General features: G+C 44.2%; 1 protein-coding gene across 7 annotated transcripts in view; it reads left to right on the top strand.

Annotated features, from left to right (window-relative positions):
* Positions 1-17,681, top strand: part of LOC134170168 (T-box-containing protein TBX6L) — a 30,006-nt gene that overhangs the window by 10,164 nt on the left and 2,161 nt on the right. For 5 of the 7 annotated variants that reach the window (XM_062631363.1, XM_062631362.1, XM_062631361.1 and 2 more), the window contains 8 exons: positions 7,536-7,862; positions 12,193-12,337; positions 13,308-13,410; positions 13,857-14,021; positions 14,336-14,482; positions 14,992-15,062; positions 16,200-16,291; positions 17,078-17,270. In XM_062631363.1, the coding sequence (XP_062487347.1) occupies positions 7,847-7,862; positions 12,193-12,337; positions 13,308-13,410; positions 13,857-14,021; positions 14,336-14,482; positions 14,992-15,062; positions 16,200-16,291; positions 17,078-17,270 (932 nt within the window). In that variant the 5' untranslated portion in view covers positions 7,536-7,846. Of the gene's footprint in view, positions 1-3,565; positions 3,634-7,535; positions 7,863-12,192; positions 12,338-13,307; positions 13,411-13,856; positions 14,022-14,335; positions 14,483-14,991; positions 15,063-16,199; positions 16,292-17,077; positions 17,271-17,681 lie in introns of those variants that run through there. The other 2 variants (XM_062631366.1, XM_062631367.1) reach the window with 2 other exon arrangements.

Here is a 17,681-nt window from a genome sequence, read left to right as displayed (position 1 = left end):
ATAAAAGACAAGTCAGAAAGACAGAATGGGGGACCATGAATGGGTTTAGATTTCAGATTTTTGCCTCAGGTTTCTGATAATCTGAACCAGTCCTCCCGAAGTGCTGTCATAGCTTCTTTACCCTGTCCTGGAGAGCACAAGTGCTCTTTACATCTGGTAGGCAGGCTCCCTCTGGTCCATGAGCAGTTACTTGAAAATGAAGTACAATACTAGCAAATTCTCTAAAGCCGTAAGTGCCTACAGGGATGCAAGCAGGTTTGATGCCATTGTCTGGTCCTCCTGACTGCTTGTGTTGTCTTTGGCCCCAGATAATTTTGCACTTTGTGCACAAATACCAAGCCAGGTTCCATGTGGTGCTGACCAGCATGGATGCGTGCACCTTACCCTGGAGCACTGTAGCTGCCTTTACATTTCTAGAAGAGATTTTTGTGGCCATGACAGCCTATCACAGTTCCAAGGTGACCTTCCTAATCTCCTGGTTTTTTCACTCCATATGTTTTTTACTTTGCACGCAACAAAAGAACATCTCTCAATGCAAAATGTTCATAAGCAGGGAGAGAGAGATTGTTTGGACTCTAACGCCATTAAGTTAGAGTGTGTACCGTTTAAGTTAATTTAAATTAGAATACATACACAATTAGTGTAATTGATTATTTTTCTTACTTTAGACATAATAAAAGCCCCTAGAATTTTGCTACAGCTTTGTCCAGTAGAAGCCTTTGAAACCTCAGATCATTGTAGTGGGATATTCCCCAGAGTACAGTGAGTATTCTCAACCTTTATTCTTTTGAGATTGCTTCAGGTTAGCTCTTGATCACCCAGAATTCATATGTCAGGAACATTGTGAAGAGGCAGGAAAATTAAATGCTGAATTGTCCTGTCATAAGCAGTCCTTAACAAGTATATGTGAAATGTATCTAAAGACTTTCTTGATCTTAGCTTGCTGCCTGTTTTTCTCTCCTAATAAATCTTTAACCCAGTCTCCCAATTTCAGCCCAACTGGGCGGAAGTACAGAAGTCACACAGATGAGTTAGGTCCTATGGGTTTCCTGAAAATGCTCTGTCTGAGGGAATGGCTGCAATGTGAGTTAAGATAATAGTAGACAACAGAGAATCCAAACAGGAAATCTCCTTTTTAAATGCCTTAATTGTGAGAAAAGCGTCAGTGAGAGCTCAGGATGGGCCACAGGTGTATGTTGTAGTAAATGCACAAGTGTGAGGGTTCCTTGTGCCCTGTGATAATCTGGCTGGGTTAGTTTTTTACTTTGTATTAAGAGGAAGAAACTGAGCAGCACCAAACAGTGAAGCAAGATCGCAGTGAGGAGTGCTGTGAGCTCCCTGGTGGTGAGTCCAGGCCTGCATTGCACGTAGACTTAACTCTCACCGAATCCTACCCCAGCAGTAGCTCCCTGCAGAAGCTTAAACCATTAACTACAGGATTAGAGGGTGGCAAAAGCAGTGACTTCATTATTGATAACCATCGAAGCCGTGCTCAGAAGGAATGCTTGCTCTCAGATGTGACCTGGATTTCCTCCTGCACACTCCCCTGCACCCTTAGCAGAATTTAAATATCTCTGTTGAATTTACATTGTATTGTTGTTTGTATCTGCGTTTGGTTGGCAGGCATAGCTTAGGTTGTAAAGTACCAGTCATTTAAAACAGTTTTGCCATCACAAAAGCAAAGACTGTGTTTTGAAGAATGGTACCTATTCTGTGAATGACCACTAGGTGAGAGAGGAGAAGAAATCAAAGTCTTTTGTGCCTAAGTAGATGAAATCCAGTATTTTAAGTATAATGCAGTCATTGCATACCTCTGTTGTCCTCAGTCCCTGTGGAACTGCCTGTATAACTGTTCAGATACCTCGAAACTGTGTGTCCTCCCTTGGTTTCTTAAGGAGTTGCAACTGATTTATTTAAATTATTCAAGTGCCTGATGTTCTTAACAACTTAGAAGCATTTGTCCACTGTAGTAGGGCTAATTTTTAATTTATTTTTCTAAACACATCTATCCAAAATGATGGTGGGCTTTTATATTCACAGCAGGGAGCATTGTGAGGTTTAAATATCCCTTTAATCACTAAGGATGTAATAAAAACAAGAAGAGTTCTTTGAGCTGCAGAGTGTTACCCAGGGAAAAATCTACTCTTGAGCTTACAAATGTGGGTTGAAGAGACAAACTGGGCAATAAAATCCACAACTATGGACCAAACCGGCTAAAAGCTGGTCTGTAGCTGCCCATCAGGAGTTGAGACTTGGAGGGGGGAAAAGGCCATTCAGCACCTCTACAGCCATAAGAGCCAGGCCATAAACATTTCACTGGGTAGGGGGAGGGAGCCGTGGGTCTGTGATCCTGCCTGGAGCTTGTACCCTGGCCTGTGACTGCAACAAAGAATGAGTATGAGTAATTTGCCTGTATAAGAAGAATGGGGAGGTAAAAAATCTGGGCAGATTAGGGATTACAGGGAAAAGTGTGGCTGTGACTGATGATGTCAGTTCATGTACATTTGCATATGAGTGTATGCACATGTGTATAAATATCGAAGTACTTCTGTATGGATGTTAAAGCAGAGCTATTTGCTGCCTGTTTTCTAAGGCAGGTCCTTTATGGCTCCTGCTGGAGAACGGTGGGTTCTGGCAGGGTTGCTGTCTCCCCAGGTGCGGGGAGGAAGAGAGCCTTCCCCGTGCAGGAGAGGAAAGGCAGAGCTTACTTACACGGTGCTGCTTGGTGGCCCTTTCCTGTGCTGTGTGGCTCTTGCTACTGTAAAGTCCTTTCAGTATGTATTTTTTGTGGATTTGAGTGGGACGGTGCTGAGCCCTGTCTGGGAAACACAATGAGCTGACAGGAAAGCAGTGCACCTAACATCAGGAGTCTGTGAAAACTTGAAAGAGCTCTAGACAGAAATATTTTGCATTTGACTCTGGACTGTGGCCTTTGAGGCCAAACTCAGTCTTCAGTGTTAAGTGGCTGCTAAGTATTTCCCTTCTTGTCCTAATGCTAACTGACTGCTGGGAGAAGGGTGCATATTCCAGCAGGGCTGCGGGAGGGCGGATATGATAAAGGGGAAGACAGAAGAGTGTCCTCTTTAGTTCAGGAGCAGGGCTTTGTGGCCAGATACTTCAATCCACAAGAGGAAAAGCCTTGTGTTAAACTCATAATGTACAACTTTCCATTTACATGAGCCACTTTCACACATTCCCTTCCAGAACAGACCCCTCGCTGCCGGAATGCAGCTCCTTGGAGCGGGCAGAGGCATGTGGCTGGTCCCCACAGCACAGTGTGCCTGGGTCCAGGGATCCTGTGGTGAATTAGCGTTGAGCTGCTACCAAGAGGCCCTCTCCAACCGTTTTGTTTTGCCAAATGTGATTTTTGCTTTTTGAGAGCACAGGGCAGATTTGAGGGTGATACAATTTGGGGCTCAGCATGGGGTTTTCATCCCTCCTGAGGTCTGCCTTCTGCGTGTTCCCAGGGTAGGAACATCTGCACGACAGTGCACGTGGAACATGCCTGAAGACACCAGACGACTTTTCCCAGATTAAAAGCTATCAAATCCAGCCATAAAGAGAAGGGAAAAGGTGCCATTTCCCACCATCAGAAGAAAATGCTGTGTTGTGTGAGCTGCTGTAAGGAACTGGGTAGGAACTGTTCCTTATGCAATCGCATGATGGGAAATTACATGTACTACTGCTTCTTCAGAGGATCTCAAACCACTCTGTAGGCTTTTATCATTCCTGTAGTCACCCATAGAGACTTATTCATAAAGCTGCTCAAATTCAGGCCGTGCCCATGCTGCCAGAGCTTAGCTACTCCACTCCCTTGGTCAGCTCCATGCTGTCTGAGGAGCTGCACTTTGATTTCCTTTTCTTCTGTGTGAGATGTTGGTCACTTACAAGCAGTCACATGCTTCAAGGCTGACATGGGCCTAGGAGCAATAGTTTCATCAGGCCTTTTCTCTGGAAAACATGGCTTTTCCCCATGGCCCTGTGTGTGTAATCAGGCCCCATTTACTCTGCAGCAAGCTGACACTGTATTTAAGGGGCAGGTTGGTGGATTCTGCAGCCTTATGGAGAGTTTGAGGTTGCTTCATGTTTTTAAGTATGAAAGTAAGTAGCTATAGTGTAGGGCTATCGACTTTGTTTTGGTCTGTTAATGACATGCTGTCTTTCCACATTTTCAGTATTTGTCATGTTGCAGATGGCAGAGTATCCTTCATAAAGAGTTGCTAGGATGCTCTGGGACTGTGGCCTATGTGTGCCAGGTGGGAATCTGCTAAATGAGTCACTTTTAAATGGCGGTAAGCCTATCCTCATGTTTGGAGGGGAGTTTATCTTCAGTGCAGTTTGCACTTCTCCACGTTACTTTCTCTTCCTTGTGCAAACTCAGGCGAACAACACTGCTTCACTTAATCATAGTTTTATTAAAGCTGACACAGAAATGCTTCCTCACAACCCTGTGCTCAGAGGGAAGCTGCAGGGGCTGGATTACTGGCTACTGCACCAAGTGCTGGTATACATGAGCAATAATCCAAGACTGTTTCTTTCCAAAGACTATTCTTGCATTTCAGCAGTCTCCCAATAGCTTCATGCCTCACACCTGAGCTTGCTCTCAGGCAGAATATCCTGGAATTGTCCTGGAATTTCTGCTGGACAGAGATGGTGGGGCATCCTGCGCAGCCGCTTGCAGACTCAGATCCTGAGCCTCCTGCAAGCTGACACGTTATCTGTTCTGGGTCTGAGAGCCCCAGACACCAGCCAGAGATGGTGAGATCATCACCCAGAGCTAGGAGGATATGCACAGATCAGTACCCTATAGGGTCCCGTTGAGTGTTAAGGGTTAAAGCTTCCCTTAAGGTGAGAAAAGTGCCAGAAAACATTTGCCTTACTACGAAACCCAGAGGGGAATGTTTCTTTCCAATCACCTCCTCAAAGAGATGCAAAGCAAAACTTCGTGGCCTCTGCTTTTGTCATCACACATCCCCTCCCTTCTGCGCTGCCCTACTTCATCCCTTTCAGCACAGGGGGAGAGCCTACAGTTAGAGCTAGGCACAGCAGGATTTTTACCTGCTGCTGTAAATGAGCTTGGAGCAGACCTGTGTATGTCACTGACTTACACATGTCAGATCCACTATCTCTCCCATCCCTTTCCACACCCCCAGCCTCCAATTTGCCAGTGAATTGTTAGACACCAACACATTCACCTCTGGCTTTCCGGCAGACTGCCTGAGGGCACTCCATGGACAGAGTAATGTGCTAAATTCCCCCTTTGCTAGTGATTAATTTAGTGATTAATTTCCTGGGGATTGCTCCTGTTAGCCACGCTTTCCAGTGGCTAACAGTAGTAACAAATTCACTTTTTTTTTTGTCCCCACTTTTAAAACCTTTCCAGTGCAACTGGAATGACTGGGAGAAAGCTAGTTGTTAACTGGTCATGGGTAATTAATGACTCCACCTTCCCCATCAATCAGCTGGGGAAAGCCAAAAGGATTTGAGTACTTGCAGCAAATGTGTGTTCTCTAGACATGCTGATAGGCAGTGTGCAAATGAAGTGGCAGCAGGAGACCATCTCATACCTCTTCCTGGAAGAAGCAGTATGTCATGATACACATCCCACGCTCTTGTCAGGTGGAGAGTCTGAAATTGCCAGTGCTGCTGCTGTTGTGCAGTTTCTAACTGTGTGGGATGTTGATCCATCGCTGCTAGCGTGAATCTGACCCAATTTTTGTTCTATTTTTTCTTCTCAGATTCTGATCATGGTTGTCTTTTTGACATTCTGAAATTAAAATACTAGCATTAGAGAAGCAGGACATGGTGGGGGGCAGATTTGATGCTGGCTTTCCCTTTGTTACAGAGCAGAAAAGCATTTCTGCATCCTGTTTTGTTTTTGTTTGGTAGTAGCAGTGCAAGTACAAGCAGAGGAGATTTGACCTTTATACTGTGTTCAGCTCACCTTTTCCTTTCCTATTTACATTTCCAGAATGTAATAAATTATCTCCAGTTGAGCTATAAGTTGGTGTTCTTCCAACACATGATAGTTCTCTCCTCAGTGGTACTGAGGCTCCTTGGCTCTGGATGACCCTAAGTTAGCTGAAAGAGAAGAGCCTGTGGTCTTCTGTATTACCCAGTAGTTTTAAAGGGATGTCGGGGAGGGTGGATGTGGTTCTTCACAGGTGCCAGGAGCCGATGGACCATCTCCTGCTATAAAATCCTCCTCAGGACTTCTGAAAATCTCTAACCTATTTTTTTTTTACGTGTTCTTCCTTGTCATCCTAAGCACTGGCTTTTCCCTCTCTGCTTGTACTGGGATGCCTGGAATTCAGCATACTACTGAAAGAGAGCCAGTCCCTCTTCTGATTGAACTCCTTTGTTCTCTTTGCCCGTCCTTGCATTGCCTGCTCCAAAAGGCAGTAAAAACAGAACGAAAGGGATGTTGTTTGGGTATAGGATCTGACTAAATAAATTCAGAGTATGTTTTACATGTCACTGACAAAAAATGTTTATTGGAAGCAAAACTAGAGGGAATCAGCTGCAGCTTTACAGCAAGCTCCTAAATTTGCTGTGCAGGATCCAACACTGGCCCATTGAGACTGATACCCTGCTTTTGACTGCCAGCTTTTGAACATCATCCACCTGTAAATGTTAGTATAGCCATTTCTGTATGTGAATGCATAGAACATGGTCTTAACCCAGGGTAGTGGCTGTTTTGTGCCCTGAAGCAGGAGACTTGATTGCTGTCTCTTAGCACTTGTCAGCACTTATAAGTACAAAAGCTAATGGTCACACTTACAGAATAAACTAATTAAGGGAAAACGTTCAAGTCCTTCAGTTTCTGCTCAGCCTTCCTTCAGTAAGAGCAACACCTTGAACAAGGTCTAAAACCAGTGCCTGGCCCACTGTGAGACTTTTGAATCGTGCATTAGCCCTGAAAGGTGCCAGCCGGAGGAGTTGGGTGCCAGGAAAATGATACCCTAGCAGGGCTGAGCTGAAAAGTTACTGCATATAGAGCAGCCTCAGTCCTGAGCTTCAGAACAGATGTGGTGCAGTGCCCTGCTGTAGGAAAACAGTGCAGTAGGAAAATCAACCGTGCAGTCAGGGGCTGTGAATGCAGAGACTGGGTAGGTAAGTAATGTTGTATCATCAAACGTGTTTGTGTTAGTGGAGAAGGCATCTGTTGGTGAGTGAAGGCGTTGCTGCAGCATCCCAGTTGTGAGAGCAAACTTTACCACAGACTTAATCACCCACTTGGGAAGGAACAAGCTCAATACAGTCCTGATTCTGATACCAGAAATCAAGAGTTATTCTGTGCTTTGGCAATGAAATTTATATTAAATCCATGGACTAGCCAGAAGGAATTTTTTTCCTGCTTGCTGCTTAAGGGATAGACTTTTTTTTTTCATTTTATAGGTAAGTCTTCAACTGATGGTTTTGGTCTTCTCTCTATTTGTTTAAAAGTTCGTTAGCAGTAAATCAAAGTGCATTTCCCCTGTAGGGTTTCCTGTATGTCAAAGCCATGTTAATTCTCTTTGATTTTCTTCCCTTAGCCCCAGCCATTGCTGCAGATCCTTCCTCTCTTTGTCCCTTTGGACATCAAAGGATCGCAAGGGGACAGCCCTGGCCAGAAGCTCCTCCCTGATCATTAGCCTCCATAAAACAGGAACTCACCTTGGCTAGCTGTGCTTGGAGTCCCATCCTCATCCTGGTCACTCTTGACACTGGATCTCAGAAGGAAGGGCTTTTGCTTATTTCAGGAAGTCAGACCTGCTTTTGAACTGGACTATTTTGGCACCCCTTGTAAGAACTTTGCTGTCTCTCCTGGCCGTGCAAGCTCCTAGACTCCACAGTACATGGCAAAATGCAAGCTTTACCAGGTAAGTAAAGGACTCCCTCCTTTTTCTTATTATGTGGAAAGGTCCTAGACTTATGCCAAGTGTGCACAGTAATTTTAGAGAGAGAACAAGTGCTCCTGAAGCAATACCAGCATTTATAGTAGTGTGTGTGGCTGGAGAGGATTTATAAAATGGGTGGTTTTGGTAGGAATGGATGAGAAATTGTGGGTTTGAGAGTTATTTGTGAGCTTTGAAAGACCTTTCAGAAGGTAGTGAAGGTTTACTCACAGTTGTGCCCAAAACTCACTTGTCTGTGTCACAGTGATTGTTCACTGAAGGTTAGAGGTGTTACCTGTATGTCGTCTGCAAAGTACTTTGAGTTCCTTCAAGTTGAAGGCCACAGAAGGTTTGGAAATACTTGTTATAGTGCAAGTAATGGTTCTGATGCAAACTATTTGCTTTTTCTTTTGTTTTTTTTCTCTGCGCTTTGAAAGCAGGCATACCCCCCTCTGCCAGGTTCATGCCCAAACACAGGATTTTCCCGATTTCCTTAGGGTTTTCTTTATGTTTTTCTTCGTCAGTCCATTTCATAACATGCTGTTAACCTCTTCTGTGTGTGGCATGATCAGGCTGGCCGCAGTAACAGATAGGCATTGGAAAACCTAGATTGTATGCGTATGTTAGAGTTGGCTGGCTGTTCTCAACTTCATTTCTCTACCTCTGCAAGGTGTTGTGTCAGTCCTAAGCAAAACGCATCAGATAATTTCCATCGTTACTGTTGTTTTGGGTTTTTATAAAGCAGTCCACACTGTGTTGATCTGATTCCTAATGATTCCTGCCACTTCAAAAGAATTTTGAGTTGAAAAGCAAATAAGCAACAATGAAAAATATAAACTGTATTATGGTATTCTACCCTGTTAAAGGTTGCAACTATTGCAGAAGTCGCCTCATTTTCTTACTGAGTTGTTTCTGGTGTAAGACCCCATAAGGCAGAAATATTCAAGGTGATGACTGGGTGCATTTGAGAGGTGAAACAATTGTATTCGTAGAAGCACCATACTTTGGTTACTGCCAAAATGCTTTCTGAGAAATGAGGCTCCCTCCAGAGGGTTGGGGTGTCTTTATTTATAAGATGAGAGAGCATGGCGTGTTTTTTGGTTGTTGGCGAGATTAGTTTCTCAGCTAGCTTTATATATTGATGTGCAGTTCTTCCCTGTGGACACTGCATAGCTGTCAGTGACTTCCTCACTCAGAAGATAACAGCAACAAATGTAACAATAACTGGTTTTAGTGAAGGTAAGCAGCATACCTTTTGCCTTGTTGGAGTTTTCCCACTATTGCAAACCCCAACCCATATAGTTTTGGTAGGCTGCAACAAATTTTCTGATGTAACATTGTCCCAGTTATTGACAATTAACTGAGGGGCTGCTTTAGGTGAGTGGATTATACTCCAGCATCTCCTATCCAGAGATCTTATTCCCCCTGCAAGCATTACCAAATTGTCTCTCATTTCTTTTTCTCTTCACCTCCAAGACAGGAAAGAGATATGCACAGCCTAGATGCAGAAACTGAAGGACAAGCTGCTCATATTTGCATAAGGACTTAAAATTAAGCATGGAAGACATTAAAGATCACTTAATTTTCAGTGTCTTTGTTACAGCAGCAGTCTTCTTTTTCAACCTCATCTTGGCATAAGGAATATGTTTTAAAGTGTGCCACATGCAGTGACACGACAATTATAATAATAATGCTTTTAAAATAGATCTGAAATTCTTGCAAAATATTTAAATCTCTTTCAAATAGTACTTAAAATAAAAGCTGAGTTACAGAGAAGAGGAAACAATAAAAGTACAGCTTTAACAAGTTCGGTTCAGTGCTTGGACACCCTGCCACAAACCTTTTTTTGCTGTAATTCCAACATACAGGCATCATTGTGGGGGAGATGTGTGTGTGAGTCTTGCCATTAGTTACATAGGCGCAAAGTAGGAGTGAATTTGAAGTGCCTTGCAAGCCAGCCTCTGGCTGTGCAAAGAAAATCCAGAGTGGATCCTACAAATGGATCTGTCGCTGCAGAATCCTGCTGAAGCCAATTGCACATGAGTGTGTAGCCAGCTGTGTGGATCCATTAGCAAGCTCACACCACTGCTGGGGTCCAGATCCCATGCAAACTGTTAATGTCCTGTTTTTCAGCCTCAGACTGCACACAAAACCTGAAGGGCAGAAGACATTAACTGCATTTCAGGATCTTTGTTGCAGTGTTTATTGTATGTGCAGCTCTTTTGTCCTGTCTGCTGTAGTATTTCGCTCATACAGGTGAATTGTGGATTCATTCTGGTAAAAAAAAAACAGATTATAACATCTGCCTTTTGATTTTTAATTCAGTATTGAACTCCTTTCATTTCAATTCCCCTTGAGTTCATCGAAAGTCTCCCCTCAATAAGGACTCATTTAATGGCACTGGAATTTGCTTACAAAAACTTAATGCTGCAATTCATCTGGGGAAGGAGCGAGCATCTGTCTAGCTAAGCAAAATCTGTTTGCATGTATCTGTGACTGGATGACTCCTGTGGGAAATCAGCCCAATTTTATTGTAACTCCTTTTGATACATGTGCTGCATTGAGCTACTGAATGCATCGTCTCATGGCAGCTTTCATGTCTTTGCAAGAGGATATGGGGGAAGCTTTAGTAAGAAGATGTTAACAAGCTAATCTTGGTGAGCAAACTAGGTGTCACTTCTTAGCCAGTTCATTAATGTTGGATCAAAGCAGAAAAAAAGGGTAGAGGATATATTTTTTTAAATGCCTAAAGACCTTTACAAACTGACAAAATTACATTTAAATGGTTTTGTTGTTTTTTTTTTTAACTTCTTAAATATTTTTTTTACTTCTGAAAGAGCCCCTAAGACTCACACTGGGTTGTTTTTGTGGAAAGATACTGCTTCCTGAACAAAAGCTGATTTCTCTGGAAAGAGTTGTCTACTTTTCATGCTTGTTCTTTTGAAGATGTTACTCAGAAAAGCTGTAACAAGGTGAAAATTCCCTTATTTCTGTTATGTTCTGAATAAGATCTCATCAGGCTGAGAGGCAGAAAAGTGTCTCTCTTTTACACAAATAGCGGTGCACGGCTTTTAACACCTCACCCAGCATAAGTGGCCTGCTGGCACTGCAGTGAGCACAGCACTGCTGCTCTGAGCGTCCCTGTGTCCAGCAGGCTTATCAGTACGTGGCTGGGACCGCAGGGCAGTGTTTGTGAAGCCCTGCTGGGTATGAAATCAAACCATCAGTGGCTATACCAGGTCATGTTTTCACCTAAAATTAAACCGTGGCAGCAGCAATCTTGTGTGTGTTACAATACAGTTAAGAATGCCTATAGGAGGTTTTAGATCCAGACAGCGTTACAGAGGTGGTAGGTGCCACCAGCACCAAAATGTTCCTCCAGAATAGTTTCCCTTCCTCTTTCCAAGGATCATAGTCCTCTGCCTGAAGTAGAACGTGCAGGCATATTGCAGGCAGCACTTCTGAAGTGCCGTGATGTGTTACTGAAGAGGCACCTTCCACCAATGTCACAGGCTCCTCAGTGGTCTCCATCTCCAAGTCCAGCTCAGACCAGCCTTCCTCTTTTCAGAATGTTCCGTGGTCTGGCTCTGTCACCTCCCTTTCTCCTTGCCCTCACTTAGATTCCGGTCTCCTGTCTCTCCCTTCTTTGTCCTCTGGAGAGATTTTTCACCTCTGCTACCACCTACCTGTCATTTTCTCCCATTACCCACCGGTACACTTAAAATCTTCAATCCTTTCATCATTCGTTCTGTTCTCTTGGTAAAGTGTTTTGTGGAGCCCTGATCAGGAATGAAAGTGGATTATGGCTGCCTGCCAGTGTGAGTTTTGGAACTAAGTAAAGTCAGGTTGAGTTTTTGCAACACATAAATCTTTACAAAATAATTTATCAGCTAAACCCAAACCTGCTGGAGAAGCCTTTTTGCCTTCTGAGCCTGCTAAATAACAAAAAAGCTTAGATAAAACATAATGGCTTTTCTGTAAGAGGTTCGTTGTGGTGCAGACTCTCTACTTCTTTGCAGCACCTGGAATCTTCATGGGTAAAATCATGGCATTCAGCTCCCTGAGCTGAACCAGTGTGGTGCACTGCACAGTAGTTTGGGGCTGAGATGTACTGCAGCCAGACAGGAAGAGTGATGGACAGAGGCACAGACCCCATCTTACAACAGTGTGTGAAATTCAGGGAGCTGGCACTGGGGGATACTGGGAGGGCTGATGTGGGTGTTGTGTCTCAGGGCCCTCGCCCTGAGCAGAAGCTGTTTTGTGTCATCTTTCCTCCTGCCCATCTGAAGTTACTGTTTTCTCCCTCTCTTGGTAGACATGAAAGTGCCATGTGAGGCCCTTCCTTCCCCCAGCCTGGAGCACTACCCACAGAGCTCCATTGTGGTCACCCTTGAGGACATGGATCTCTGGATGAAGTTTCATCAGATAGGAACTGAGATGATCATCACCAAATCGGGCAGGTGAGGGGAGCAGGACAGCTGTCCATACCACAGCTCTGCAGGCTGTTGTCAAAATCTCATGTTTGGAATGGTAGCCCTTTGACTAGTTTTGTAGCTAACCGTGCACATCTCCCTGGCCCTGACAGAGGATTTGTGCTTTCAAGGATGTCATAGAAGTCCAAACTGTGAAGTGCAAAAGGTCACTGTGTGGCTGATGTGCTGAGAAAACTTCTGTACTCTTATCTCGCCACTTAACACTGATGTTCTTCCTGTCCCTAGATGGTTGCTCAGGATGGTGCCCTGGGCTTCTTTTGCCTCAGTCACAGGCAGCAGGAGTTGGGCAGTAAATACCTGCGTTTGAGGCTGCATTTGCAGACAAGAACATGGTGTAGAATAGTAATGATCTGTGCGTGCAGACTCGTCTGAAATTCAAATGAGTCATGCATTGTGGAGCTTGCAGTGAAAGAATACGAAGTTGTGAGATTGTAATGTAGTATGTCAAAGCTGCTGTGAGCTAAAATAATCCCTTTGGATAGGAAGGTAGGTGTCAAAGCTTTTTTGCAGAGTCAGAAGATGAAAGTGGTGGCAGGGAGTGTTGGAACAGAAAGCTAGATGTGCTCTTATATGAGAGCACGTTTTCTACCCATGCTAGAAAATGCTCTAATCTATCCTCCAGGTCTGATAGCCGCAGAAGGCTCGGAACTAGGTGCAAATTCCCAATATTTTCTTTTAAGTTTCCCACTGTTGTGTTATAGGAATCAGAAGAACAAAAGCAGTGACAGTGTCAGGCCTTCAGTGACTGCTGCCCTGTTAGTGCCTATTCTACCTAAACCCATAGGACTAGATAGAAAAATGTTCAGTAGGTGGCCTGTAGAATTATGGCTACCAGAACTTTGCACAGTAGTGAGTAAACATGACATGCTTCTTGATCATGAGACAGTAGCCACTTTATAGAGAAATCCTTATACTGTTCATTTCATTTCTCCTTCAGACGAATGTTTCCACAATGCAAAATCAAAGTCTCTGGCTTAATCCCTTATGCCAAGTACCTCATGCTGGTAGATTTTGTGCCAATGGACAACTTCAGGTACAAGGTGAGTGCTTTGAATAATAGAATTTATGCTGTCCTTCCATCTTTGTTAGAAGTAGATTAATCTTTATGCTTCACTGGACAGGCTGATACATAAATTGTCTTTGAACAAAGTGCAGAAGTAATTGGTGGATCTTACCCCTCTCTTGAGTTTGTTTGTCAGTTTTGCTGGGGGAGCAGCTGGAAAGGTAACTGATTTTCACTCTAAGTGGTACAATTTTAATCATGATTAATATCAGACTTCTCTGGCAGCTGCTGGGACAAAGGGAGGAAGAATGAGGCCTAAAATGGGAGCTCTTTTGTTAACAGGATCATAGTTCTTAAAAGAGAATCTGCTACTTGTGCTTCAGAGGAGGCCACTAAATTGACAGTGAAGCAAAGTTGCTGGGGTTTCCCTGTAATGAAAGTAGGTTTTTGTTTTAAGCTCTAGATTTGTTTTTTCCTTCACAGTGGAATAAAGATCAGTGGGAAGTTGCTGGAAAAGCAGAGCCCCAGCTCCCTTGTCGCACCTATGTCCATCCAGATTCCCCAGCTCCTGGCAGCCACTGGATGAAAGAACCTGTCTCCTTCCAAAAACTGAAGCTCACCAACAACACTCTGGATCAACATGGGCACGTAGGTTGTAGCTGGGCTGTGTGTTATGCTGTCTTGGAATTCATTACAGATGGATGTTACAGGGCATAAGTGAGATTTGTGAGAAATTAGATCATGTGGAAATCTAAATATATTCAAGTGCCCTTGTGCCCTCATAACTACCTGTTAGGGAAGGCTTTAGTCTGTACTGTTACTGTGCTGTAAAGGCATGGTAGAGACACTAATCACAGGCAGGCATCCCTGGTTTGAAATGAATGTCTTGGGAGCCCCCACAGAAGACTTTGCACAGTGTGTTGGCAGTGATTGCACATGGAAACTTTCTCCTGTGTCTCCAGATCATCCTGCATTCCATGCACCGTTACAAGCCTCGCTTCCACATTGTGCAGGCAGATGACCTCTTCAGTGTCCGCTGGAGCATCTTCCAGGTCTTCAGCTTCCCTGAGACTGTCTTCACTTCTGTTACTGCCTACCAGAATGAGCAGGTACAGTGTGCAAGTACTGCTTTTGGCCAAGTTGCTAAATACTATCCTTAGAAATCTTGTAGAGGGGAGGTGTCTCTTTCCAAGCTACTCACCCTGGGTGGCTACAATGGACAGTGGGAAGAAACAGGCACATTATGGTTCCTGTGGAAAACATCTATTCTGTGATGAGATGAATCATGCACCTTAATTAAGTATTAAGTGTGCTGTCAGGGAGTAACAGAACTCTAAATGAAATAAAAAGTATGGGCAAAAGTCCAGATACAGATACTCACCCTATACATTTCCCTAGTCAGGTGAATCCCACCCAAATTCCTGCCAGCCTGGCAAAAAGTCATTTATCTCTGTATGTCAGTTCCTAACAAATAATGGGAGCTGCTGGGAGAGCTCAGGTACTGTGGCAAGGGCCCTCAGACAAGCTCTTGTGACAGATAATGATGTAAAGGTCTTGAAAAACAGTAAATAACCCAACCAGTCACCATGAAACCGAATCTTGTTCCTTTTATTTTAAGATTACAAAGCTCAAGATTGACAACAACCCATTTGCTAAAGGTTTCCGTGAGCATGGGAAGAACACACGAAGGTAAACTGTTTTTTCTTCTTTATAACCGGTCTTCATTTGTGAATTTTACCCAAGACCATTGAGCAAACTAGATCACCTATCTCTGCAGAGCCTGCTGGGTTGTGCACACTGCGCTTGCCTGTATCTGGGAACGATGTCCTCCTGTGCAGCCTCCTCCCAAGAGACTTAGGGTGTGGGAGAAGATGCAGGATTTCCTACAGAAATGTGGGAGGTGTGACAAATATATGAGACCTGCATTCCCTTGCAAATTGGAGCGAGGCTGGAGTCTGACATGTGAATGGCAGTGATAACAGGAGTCCACAGCAGATCACTAAGTCTGTTTAAGATCAGCTTGATTCTGATATTTGGAGGTCCCTCATCTTTCCATATGTGTGGAAAAGTGTCTCTTCCAACAGGAGCTTTTCTCTGCAAGAGGGAAAATGGGTACCAGTATCAGTGAGATCTTCTGTCTTGTCTGAGGGCAGCCAGTGGATGAGATGAGAAAAAAAAGGCTTAAATGCAACCATAGATTGGCAGTAGAGAAGGAAAAAACTGTTTTTTTTTTCCAAGCAGAAAATGTTACAAAAATGTCTTAGGTTCTGGTTTGTATTACTTTATGCCTGAAAAATATCTCATTTCCTGGTGAAAAAGGCCAAAACTGAGTCTTTTTTACTTAAATTTTGAAAATGTCATGGAGTTTTTTCCTCCTCTAATAGGATCATTTCTGACTAAGCTTAGACTCATTTTACAGTTAGGAAAAAGCTGCTTTCAAGCAGAAGACCCACCCTACTTTACTTGTACCTATGTGTATAGCATGTATATCCAGCATCGGACTATACTTCCAAACAGTGCCAAAACCTCTGGTGCTGAGTTTCCGTGTTGATTGTGCCTTTTGTACAAACATGAAGCAGGGAGCTCCTTCACCAGTGTATCCCCAGAACTCTGCAGGGTGAGGGCTCTCATACACTGATGGCAGGCAGCATGGCTAACCCTGTAATTCCACTATGGTAAGTGTATTCCCTATGGGCCTGTCAGGGTACACAGAGTCAGAGAGGTTCATCCCATTTTTGTCTTCCAGGGCTTGTCCAGCATCCCTCACATATTTGTCTAGGCAAACAGCTTTCATACAAGCTACCCCCATGTCTTGTTTCTTTCCAGGGAAGGACGAGCCAAATGCCAGAAGCCTAGTCCAGCCAAGGGCCAGAAGAGGAAGCTACCTGAGGAAAAGGAGTCTGGTGCAGAGGAACGTGGTAATATTAGTCACAACAAACCCAGAGAATGATTTCCAGCAGTGCCTGGGCCGCAGGAAGGAAAAGAAATAGCAACATAGCCCCCTCTGTGGGGAGAGTGGCCTGTGTGGAGTCCTCCCTAAAGAGTGCTGTGTATGGCTTTGAGCCTCTGACTCTCATTCTGGGGCTGATCCACAGGAGACTTCTCACAAGTCACTTGTCATTACTGACGACTCATCAGCTCTCTCAGCCTGGCTGTGCTTTGTAACCATGTATGATAGTAGGCTGTGCTTTCATAACATTTCAATAGTGACATGAGATTGCAGTGTCACCCATTGCTTTCTTGGTTCTCCTCAGTGTGCCAGCAGTGCAGTGCAGTGTTTGTGCAGCTGGGCTGGGATGCAGATGTGGGAACTGATACTGTTAAAAAAAAAACAAAAAACAAAATGAAACCAAAACCCAAAACCAACCAAAGCAAAAACCAAAAAACCAACAAACCCCAACTTGACTGTTTGTTAGTTTGCTTTTAGGCTTGATCGTTCCTTGCTCTAGTTCGCAGTGCTGCTTGCAGTAGCATAACCAAGGAGAGAGGACAGAGCAGGACTGAATACAGTGTAAGGAAAGAAGGAAGCTAGAAAGTGCTAAGACAATCACTTTAAGACAGTATGACTGCAGAAGAGGCATTAGTGCATTTTCTTCCACCATCCTGCGATCAGTGCAGCTGCCAGTAAACCACTGTGAGCTCTGGCTTTCTCTTCCCCCTTCTCATTTTTTTTTCCATTCTTTCTTTTCCCCGCTGTGAGTCAGATTTTGAGAAAGATGAGAATGTGGATGTGAAGGAAGAGAGTAACCCCGTGGTGGTCAGCAGTGGATACCCCTTCTGGGTCTCAGAGCAGAACAGCAGCCATGCCTTTCCTGCAGCATCCCCAGTGCCCGCTGACCAGAGGGAGGGTCTGGCCAGAGAGCAGCAAGTGCCTACACCATCCTACCAGACATATCGGTGAGTCCCACCTCCTGGTGCTCATGTCCAAAGCCTCACTTCAACTGATGGGATTCCTCCTTTTCTACTGAGTATTCCCTAAGAAAAACACCCAGTGGGAGTGGGGAAGGATGTCTTTCTGTTGGGCAGCATACCTGGGTGATAGGTGCTAAATTAGCATGGAGATAGCTCCACAACAAAGCCTTTTTGTGTTACTTCAAACCCACTGATTCTGGGCATACTCATGTCTTTGTAATGCATTTTATTTCCTTGTCCTGAAATGCTCTCCCAGCCAGCTCTGTACTGCAGAGCTTGCCTGTCCTTTGGAGGAAGTGTGTTGGAGGAGTGGCAGGACTCCAGTGATTTTTCCCTCCTCCTTATTGTTGCAAATTCAGGCATGAGCTATAGTGAGCCCAGACTAGAACTGAGCCA

This window comes from Pezoporus occidentalis, unplaced genomic scaffold (assembly GCF_034315485.1).
Source record: "Pezoporus occidentalis ecotype Australia unplaced genomic scaffold, CSIRO_AGI_Poc_V1 ctg37, whole genome shotgun sequence".
In the NCBI taxonomy this organism is placed as follows: domain Eukaryota; kingdom Metazoa; phylum Chordata; class Aves; order Psittaciformes; family Psittacidae; genus Pezoporus; species Pezoporus occidentalis.
This window is presented reverse-complemented; position numbering and strand designations above follow the sequence as displayed.